Source organism: Ictidomys tridecemlineatus, chromosome 2, assembly GCF_052094955.1.
Source record: "Ictidomys tridecemlineatus isolate mIctTri1 chromosome 2, mIctTri1.hap1, whole genome shotgun sequence".
NCBI lineage: Eukaryota > Metazoa > Chordata > Mammalia > Rodentia > Sciuridae > Ictidomys > Ictidomys tridecemlineatus.
This window is the reverse complement of record NC_135478.1, coordinates 59,037,859-59,047,463: the sequence shown is the minus strand read 5'-3', so window position 1 is coordinate 59,047,463 and position 9,605 is coordinate 59,037,859. Positions and strand designations below refer to the sequence as shown.

General features: G+C 30.5%; 1 protein-coding gene across 2 annotated transcripts in view; it reads left to right on the top strand.

The window, feature by feature from the left end:
* LOC144375094 (ankyrin repeat domain-containing protein 26-like) overlaps positions 1 to 9,605 on the top strand; it is a 52,485-nt gene continuing 42,880 nt past the window's right edge. For both annotated transcript variants that reach the window (XM_078038654.1, XM_078038653.1), the window contains exons 1-3: positions 1 to 1,513; positions 3,843 to 3,900; positions 3,993 to 4,141. In XM_078038654.1, the coding sequence (XP_077894780.1) occupies positions 1,481 to 1,513; positions 3,843 to 3,900; positions 3,993 to 4,141 (240 nt within the window). In that variant the 5' untranslated portion in view covers positions 1 to 1,480. The remainder of the gene's footprint in view (positions 1,514 to 3,842; positions 3,901 to 3,992; positions 4,142 to 9,605) is intronic.

The window sequence follows — 9,605 nt, the reverse complement described above, 5'->3', positions numbered from 1 at the left end:
TATAATTTTTAAGGTGAATTTTTTTTCATAATAGAATGAGGACTGACTATAGGAACCCCAAATAAAGAGGACAAGACTAGAACTATTAAGTGACCAGTGTAATAGAGGATCAAATTTAATTAATGAAGAAAGGGACTATTTTGAAGGGTAACAATACTGTATCTCATAGGAATAAGGGTTTTAGAAAACAGTCTAAAATCTTGGGGTTTATGATCTGTTTGAGGCACACAAAACAGGAATTAATATTAAAAGCTCTCTCTAAAGGCATTTTAATACAATATTTAGAGGATTCTGATAGCTTGTATTTTTTTGTTTGCATCCTTGTTATGCAAGAGTGAATTAGAGACTAGTGAATTTGTTAGAATACATGGATAAAATTTGTTGGAATATATGGATCTGTGGCCCAAAGTGGGTGTCCATTAACCTTCACTTTCTTTCCAACTTGCTGGTGTTCTTACAATGTACATGTACTATTGGGTGCAGGATTGATTGACAGGCAAAGTCATTACAAAGATTCAGTTGAGTAGTTGGTAAGGTATTTAGACAGGCCATTGAGACTCCATTTAGTTTACCCTTGTGTCAGGAATCTGCATATTCATGGGATATAAATTTCAAGTTTGGAGACTGCCACTGAGTTCTGCAGATGAGGTACTGGGAAATGGATTCCCAGAGGAAGGAAGACACTTACATAATGGTTAGGGAAACAGAGGTATGAACACCAAGACTCTGCTTTTATGGTAGTCTTTCCCCTTGAGCATCTGAGTGCCTATAAAGGTTTTAAAGTGCTTGCTAGTTTATTTGGACCTGAATAAAGTTGGACCTATATAGGAAAAATTAATTTTATAATTTATTTCAATTTTTCTGACAAAAGTATTCTAATTAACATATATATTCACTTTTTAACTTTCAATTTTTTTAAGTTTCAGAGAACTCTGTGCTCTGTTTGTGGGTAAAGGGAATAAATACGGTATTTCTATTGGTGATTTCCATGCTGAAGAACAAAGACTGCCATTTTCAAGCCCTCTTCCTTAGTATTTGACTCATAGATATCCAAGAGAGGGAATTACGCATCTTGTTACCTTGTCTTGGGTTATCAGAGATTTGTTTCAGTTCAGGTGGAAAAAAAATGTCAGCCATTACTTGGGTTTAAGTTCAGCCTTCAAGACTGGCAGTTTGCAAGTATAAATTATCCTCAGGTTCTGCTGCTGTATTGACTATCACTCTGAATTGGAACTCAGAGTACATTCATTGAATATTTTATAGATTTACAGCAGTAGAGGCAGAAGGAAGTGAATATGAGCTTTTTTTGTAAATGGAGGTCATATTTTAATTATTTCAATCAAGAACCACCATTTAATAAATTATACCTAAACTTTAAACAGACTTTATTTTTAAAATAAAATAACTCACCCATTGTTGTTGTACATTTTTGCTCTAAAGATCTACCCAAAAAACTCATCCAGGTGAGTCCTGCTTTGAAATGATTGAGAACAACTATGAAGCTCATATTAAGGTAAAGAGATATTTTGTAAAATTCATGTTCTTGCTCTGAATTTTGTGTTTTTAAGATGTTAATGCTGAAAATTCTGCTATATTTTTTCTGACATTTTATATGAAAATTTTCTTAGTTTAACAAGACTTATAATACTTTAATAATTTAATGCCTAAATTAATTTTTCTAGAATCATGAAATTTCCCTGGTGCTTTTAGTTTGGAATGTATAATATACATTGCACATAGCTTTTCTTTATTCATTTGAACCCTTGGTTAATGTTTTACTATCATAACATTTTCAGAGATTTTTATTCTCTATTTCTCTGCTTGGCTCTGTATTTATACTAAAATAATATTGGGAATTGTGGCAACCAAAAGTCTAGAATCTGTATCTTAATACTTGTATTAAAAAGTGTTTACATATCCATACTTTCTGAGTCTTTCCACTAAAAGTGACAGTAATTAAAAAAAAAACTACTGTAAATAACAGAAAGATTAGTAGAACAGAAGGAAGTACTAGGTCCTGAATTAGAACAAATTATATTCTATAATTTTATAATTATATGCTAGTATATAACTTCTATTGTGATGTATAACTAAAAAGAACCAATACAAATCTAAAAAAATGAGGTAATGAACTTTTCTAAAAATTTACTCTTCATCTAATTGAAGAATAGATGGTGTGTGCAAAGTAATAATCAGTTCTGGAAGCAGAGACTCTCAATAATTGTAGTAATACTTTAGTTTCAGAATTGTTGTTTTTCCATTATAATTTCTTAAAATATCTAAATTCTATGTCACATTCTGAAATTTCAAATTTTAGTTTCTGTATTTACTTAAATATTCATTGTAAAACACTACTATATTTATGAACTATTCCAGGTTAGAAATATATTTGTAAAAATCGTGGAGTAGTAAAATAAAATTTAAATTTTAAATTTTGTTTTTGAAATGACTTTAATTTTATTTCAGTGATTAAGAGCTAAATATTATGTGAAAAAGAAGTGTGTAATATTTATTTGGGAGGAAATTAATATAGAGCTATCATAGTGTGTTCCACTTAGAATGCTATTATGGTATTATTCATAGCTTAACTGAGCTCATTTGGCCTGGAGAAATGCACCATTTCTAAAAGCTGGTGTTATACACAGTATTGAACATGAGTAAATGTGGAGAAAATAAATGTCTACTTGCTGAAATGTCCTAAGTAATGTAATATGCATCAGACAACTAGTAATTAAGTCTACTGAATTCAAAAATATGCTTTAAGTTTGTATTCTCTTTTAATATATGGTATGTGAAAGTTTGAGTAAGTTATCTCAAATTGGTGCTATAAAGGAAGAATCCTTCTTACTTATCTTTCATTATACAAATACACATGTGAAGATGTAAATTTGGTGTCAACATAACTTATATACTAACTTACATACTAACCAGGAGATGATAAACTGTAGTATAAAGGTGTATTAAGAATTGTAATGCAAAAAAAAGGACTTCTTCCACTGTCTTGTTACCTATGTCAAGCAAACCTGGTGATATGATTTGCAGCACCACCTGGTTTATTAAAAAATATTTTATTGTTTTATATCTTATTGTTTTGTTAACTCAATTATATGAAGTTACTGGAATAAAAAGAAGATATGCCCCTTTCTAAAACAAATGACTTACTCTAATACTATTTTCCTTGAAGAAAACATCTCTTCATTGTCTATTCATTGTGCCATCTCTGTCACTGTGGTTTGGTCATTGAGTTAATGTTTCTGTATAACAACACTGTGTGGTTTTTATTCATTGATATCACTCCCACATGATTTTTTTGTCATTCCTCTTTTCCTTGGAAGGAGAAAAATTTGAATAATCATTTATCTTGAGCTATTTGACACATAGGATAGATAAAACTTATACTGTTTATGTATCCAATCACTCTTCTTTAATAGATACTCTTAAAGCTCATATCTTACAGCTTTCCCCACAAGAGGTAATTCATGCCAATATAAGTCATAAAAACACATTAAAATATCACATATAATTTCTCATATTGTTAGTCTTTTTCAAAAGTACTCTAAGTAAAGATGGCTACAATTTTTATCCTACATCATTCAGCTTAAGAAAATAGTATAATGGATTTCAGTATTTGTGTAAAAATCAATTGAAGAGGAGTACATTTTGGAAATCTCTATGTCATGGCTCATAATCCTTTCCTCATTAGAAGGTATAGCTTAGTAAGTGAGAAAATTATAGTTTGAGTATGCATCAACATGCTTATTCTATTGTACCTACAGTCATGGAGAACATTAATTAATTTTTTAACTTTGTTTCTTATTATATCTTAATCTCTTTTTCCCTAGAACATCCCAGAAGAAGGAGGAGAATTAACTGAAGCTTCCAGACAATCCATGAAGGATGGTAAGCTATTTGAAGACTGCCTGATGTTGTGCAGCTTATTGACTTGAAATTACAGAATTTTTGTATATCATTTATTTTGTTTTTATTGTTAGAAGTAAAATATGACACTGGGAACCAAAAGAGTGGAAACTTACCTGACAACAGTAACCCTGCCAGTCAAAAGAAGGATGTAGTTGAAACACTTGTGCAAGCAATCAGAATAAAGAATGATTGTCCTTTCTTTTCATCACCTGAATCAAAGGTAATTTTTTAAAACCTCTTTCATTCTTTCTTTCTTTTTTTTTGCATATCATCTTCCATGATGACAAAAATGCTAGAAAGAAATAAGACTACAAAATTACAATAGAAAACAAGGATAGCAACAGGTGAATTAACATTGACAGAATGTGGCAGGAATAAACAATTCTTTGGTGTGCCCTTATGGAAAGAAAGAAATAGAAAAGAAGCCAAAAGAATAGCTTTATAAATTTGAAGCTGAGAAAAGGGGATGCATATGAAGAGCAAGATAAGTATCCAGATTGAATAAGAGAGTCAAGATGGCTGATACTTAAAATAAGAAATATTGAAATTAATAAGAGTAGCAACTCAATATTAGTCCAAACATAGGAATATTTGGGGAAGTACATGCTGGATATTTGAACAATGTGTCATATTTGTCTGTTTTTTACTCTTGACATTCTTGAATGACTAGGAGGCAGGGTGTGGGATTACCATCACAATAATTTTGTGATTATAATGAATAGAAAAATAAACAAATAAATGAGGCATATTTTAGACACTTAAAAATCAATAGTTTCTTTACTTCTGTTCTTATTAAACCTTCAAGTAATTTATATTTAGTATCAATTAATATAAACTTAATTTATTGATGGTTAGTGCTTGTTGAATTATATCAGAATGAACTCTACTGTCACATATAACTAAAAAGAAATCAATTATATATATATATATATATATATATATATATAACTGCTATTCAAAGAAAATATAAATCTAAACAGAACAAGCAATAGTGGTAATGAACATGATAAATAAAAAATAAATAAAGTTCTGAAAATTTTAAAAAGATGGTTAATTTTAAAAAATTTGTACACAGTAATTACACAAAATTTTTATGGTGGCATGTTTGTACATACATATAGATCAATTATACTCCCCCAATACTAACTTTAACATTTCTTTATCCATACTCCCAATTTTATGTATGCTAATGGATAAAATTTATTATTCATCTATTTTCATGTTGAACATTTCTACCTCTAGTTTTCTATATGAGAGCAATATATAATACTTGTTTTCTGAGTCTGGTTTATATTACTTAACATTAGGCTTCCCTATGTCATTCATTTTTCTAAAATGGATTTAGTTTTGTTTTTTTGAATGTGTAAAAATCTTCCTTGTGTATATATAATACATTTTTTATTCATTTTTTTTTGTTAACATCTAGCCTGATTCTTTAACTTGCCTATTTTGAATGGTGTCATGGTAAAGATGGGCATATGTATATCTCTAAAGTAAGCTGACTTTAATATTTTCCTGTAAGTACTGAGTAGTATAGTTGTATCATAAAGTAGTTTTATGTTCAGTTTTTTGAGTAGCCTTCATACAAATTTCCATAGGGCCATAGTAATTTATATTTCTACCAATAGCGTATAAGAGATTTTCTCCTCAATTTTCCCACTATTATTTGTTTTCTTGACGATTACTTTTTTGAATGGTGGAAAATGGAGGTTTGATGTTGTTTTGATTTACATTTCCCTGATTGCTAAAGATGTTATGCATTTTTTAACCAAAGTGTCGGCCATTTATATCTCTAATTTTGAGAACCATCTGTGAATTTGCTCATTGATTGAGAAGATTTTTGTGTTTCTGGTGTTAAGATGTTTGTGTTAATATTTTCAGGATATTAACCTTCTGTCAGAAGAGTAGCTGGCAAAGCTTTTCTCCAATTCTGGAGGCTACCTCTTCATACTGTTAATATGTTTCACTTACTATGCAGGAATTTTTCAGTTTGAAGCACTCCCTCTTATCCATTGTTGCTATTATTTTCTGAGCTGTAGGAATCTCTATTCAGGAAGTCATTGCCTACATACTTAAGTGTTTTGAATATATTTTCTTCTAGCAGTTGTAAACCTTCTAGTCTGGTACATATGTTTTTTGTCCTTTTTGAATGAACTCTTGTACAGTGTTAGAAAATAGTCATCTAGTTTTCTTTTACATATGGATATCTAGTTTTCCCAACACTATTTCTAAAATGTTTTTTGTCTTTTCTCCAAAATATATTTTTGGCAACTTTGCCTAGAATCACATGAATGTACTTCTGTGGGTTTGGCTCTCTGACTTCTCTTCTATTTCATTGGTCATGGGTCTTCCTTCTCACCAAGATCATGGTTTTTATTACTGTGGCTCTGTTTTATATTTTGAAATTGGGCATTGTGGTGTATCCATCATTGCTCTTATGATCAGCATCACTTTGTCTAAGTCATTTGTTTTTTTTTCTTCCATATAAATTTAGGAGTAGTTTTATTTGTTTTGTATTTGCCCCACATTTATGTGAACAATATCATTTGAATTTGAATGGGAATGCATGGAATCTATAATTCACTTATGGTATATGGCCATTTTCACAATATTAATTCTGCCTTTCCATGAACATAGGAGATCTTTCTACTTCCAGTTGTCTTCTTTAGTTTCTTTTTCAGTAATTTGTAATTTTTCTTGAAGAGGACATTCACTTCCTTAACTAGGGTTATTCCTATCTATTTTTAAAGCTATTTGAATGACCTATTACCCTTGCTTTATTCTCTCCAGGTTTGCTATTGGTATATAGACAATTTATTGTTATATATATTTATTTTGTATCATTTTACTCTGATGAACTTATTCATTGGAAGTAGAATTCTTATGACATTTGTGGTCTTCTAAGAATAGGACTATATAATTTGCATATAAAAATAATTTAACAATTTTAAGTTTTCTATTTGAATCCCTTTTATTTCTTTCTCTTGTCTAAAATTTTAAGTACTGTGATTAGTGAGGTTGGTGGCAATGAACATCCTTGTATTTTTCTGATTTCAGAGAAAATGTTCCTCTTCATTATACTATTGGCTTTGGGTTTGATACACTTGGTATTTATTATCTTGTTATAAACTTCTCTTCTTTCTAGTTCCTCAGAGCTTTATTATAAAGAGCCATTGAATTTGTCAAAGGCTTTTCCTGCAGCTGATGAAATGATCATTTGGTTTTGCCCTTGATTCTATATGTGGTGTATTAGTTCCATTGATTTGCATTTATTGAATTATCCTGGAGCAAAATCAGCTTGTACTTTTTTTTTGTATATGACACTAGAGACTCAAACCAGGACCACAGTACCACTGAGTCACACCCCCAGCCCCTTTTATTGTTCACTTTGATACAGGTCTCACTAATTTTCCCAGGCTGGCTTTGAAATTACAGTGGGCCTGAAATAACACCCTACCTTTCTGAGAATATAGACATATACCACCATGCCTGACATTGTATGTTATTTTGTAATGTGCTGCTGAATATGGTTTGCAAAGATTTTTATGAGAATTTTTATATTTTGTTCCTCAAGGATATTGGTCTCTAGTTTTTTCCTTGTTCTGTCCATATTCACTTTTCCAATCAGGGTAATACTTTACAGAATTGCTTTGAAAGCATCTTTCCTTTGCTCTTACATGTAATGGGGGGATTAATATCAGTTCTTCATTAAATATCTGATAAAATTTAGCAATGCATTCACCTCTGGCCTTGGAGGCTTCTATTATTGCTTCAAATCAATTGCTTGGTATTGAGCTATTTGTTTTTCTCTATCCTTTTGATTCAAAAATTTTAGGACATATTTCATCAATATCTTCTAGATTTTTTTCATGTATTGCAATTTGAGTCTTTAATATAATCTAGATTTTCCTATGCATTGAAATACTAGTTTTCCACTCTCTAGAGATCCTCTGGATTTCAGTGGTATCTGTTGTTATATTTCTGTTTTTGTTTCTAGATTTATTCATTTGTATCTTCCTTCTCTCTCTCTTTATTTTTTATTTACCTTTGCTAAGGGTTTATTAATCTTATTTACCTTTTCAACAACCATTTGTTTCATTAGTACTATGTTGGTTTTTTAAATTTAACTTTCTACTTTATAAATTTGGCTGTGAAATTTATTAATTCTTTTTTTGTATTGGTTTTAGAATTAATTTGCTGATGTTTTTCTTAGACTTTGGGATGCATCATGAGGTTTTAAATTTGAAATATCTCAGATTTCTAAATGGAGGTAGCCATTGCTATAAACTTCCCTCATACAACTGCTTTTGGTACATTAGGGGAGAGACATGGGGAGGGAAAGAAAAAGTACTGGGTAGTAAGATTTATCAAAATATATTATGTGCATTTCTGTATTTGTTATACTGAATCCCATTATTTTATATACATATACACACACAATGTCTCAATAAAAGAAAAGAAAAAACCAAAGAACAAAAAAAAAGAACTGTTTTTACTATATCCCATATTGTGTTTTGATTCTCACATGGGTCTGATGTTTATTTAAAACTTCCCCACCCCACCCCCGATTTCATCAGTGACCCTTTGATTATGCAATTGTATTATTCATTCTTCAAGTGTTCATGCAGTTTCTATAGTTTTTCTCACTGTTTACTTCTTTTTCTTAATTAGATAATTATTTCATATATAATATTGGGGTTAATTTTGAAATAATCATACAAGATTGGTATACACTTTTCCAGTTTGATCCCCAGTACTCTCCCTTCTTGCCTACCTCTGTTATCTTTCTTCTCTACTGATTTTTTTTGTATTTATTTGTAGTTGTTTTAATTAGTGCATCATTAATATACATAAAGGCACTTAGAGTTATCCAGGTACATTACCATTTATCAATGACTTGGTACTTCTCTCTTGAATTTGTAAAAACCATTCTTAGCTCTAAAATTTGGAATTTTAACCAAAATATAATGTGGACAGTTTCTTTTTCGGCCATATCTATTTGGCCTTCTAAATGCTTTCTGTGCCTGATGTACATATTATTTTCACAAATAAGGGTATGTTTCTGGTGCTAGTCCACTGAATAATTTTTCTATGCCTTCAGTTTGTATATACACTCCTTCCTTCAAGAGCTTAGTCTCAGTTGATCTTTTAAAGTGGTCGTAAAATGCTTGTATATTCTTTTAAAAGTCTTTCCTTTTTATTACTGTAGGAAAGTTCTACATCATCCACCTTGTCTTCAAGCCTTAACATTCTTTCATCTATCTGATGTAGTATATTGGCAGTACTTCTAATAACAAATGTATTATTTTCAAATTTTCTCCTTTTTTAAAATTTTTTTATTGGTTGTTTAAAACATTAGAAACCTCTTGACATATCATATTTCATACATTAGATTCAAGAGGGTTATGAATTCCCATTTTTACCCCAAATACAGATTCCAGAATCACATTGGTTACACATCTACATTTTTACATAATGCCATATTAGTAATATTGTATTCTGCTACCTTTCCTATCCTCTACTATCCCCCCTCCCCTCCCCTCCCATCTTCTCTCTCTACCCCATCTACTGTAATTCATTTCTCTCCTTATTTTTTCCCATTCCCCTCACAACCTCTTATATGTAATTTTGTATAACAATGAGGGTCTCCTTCCAGTTCCATGCAATTTCCCTTTTCTCTCCCT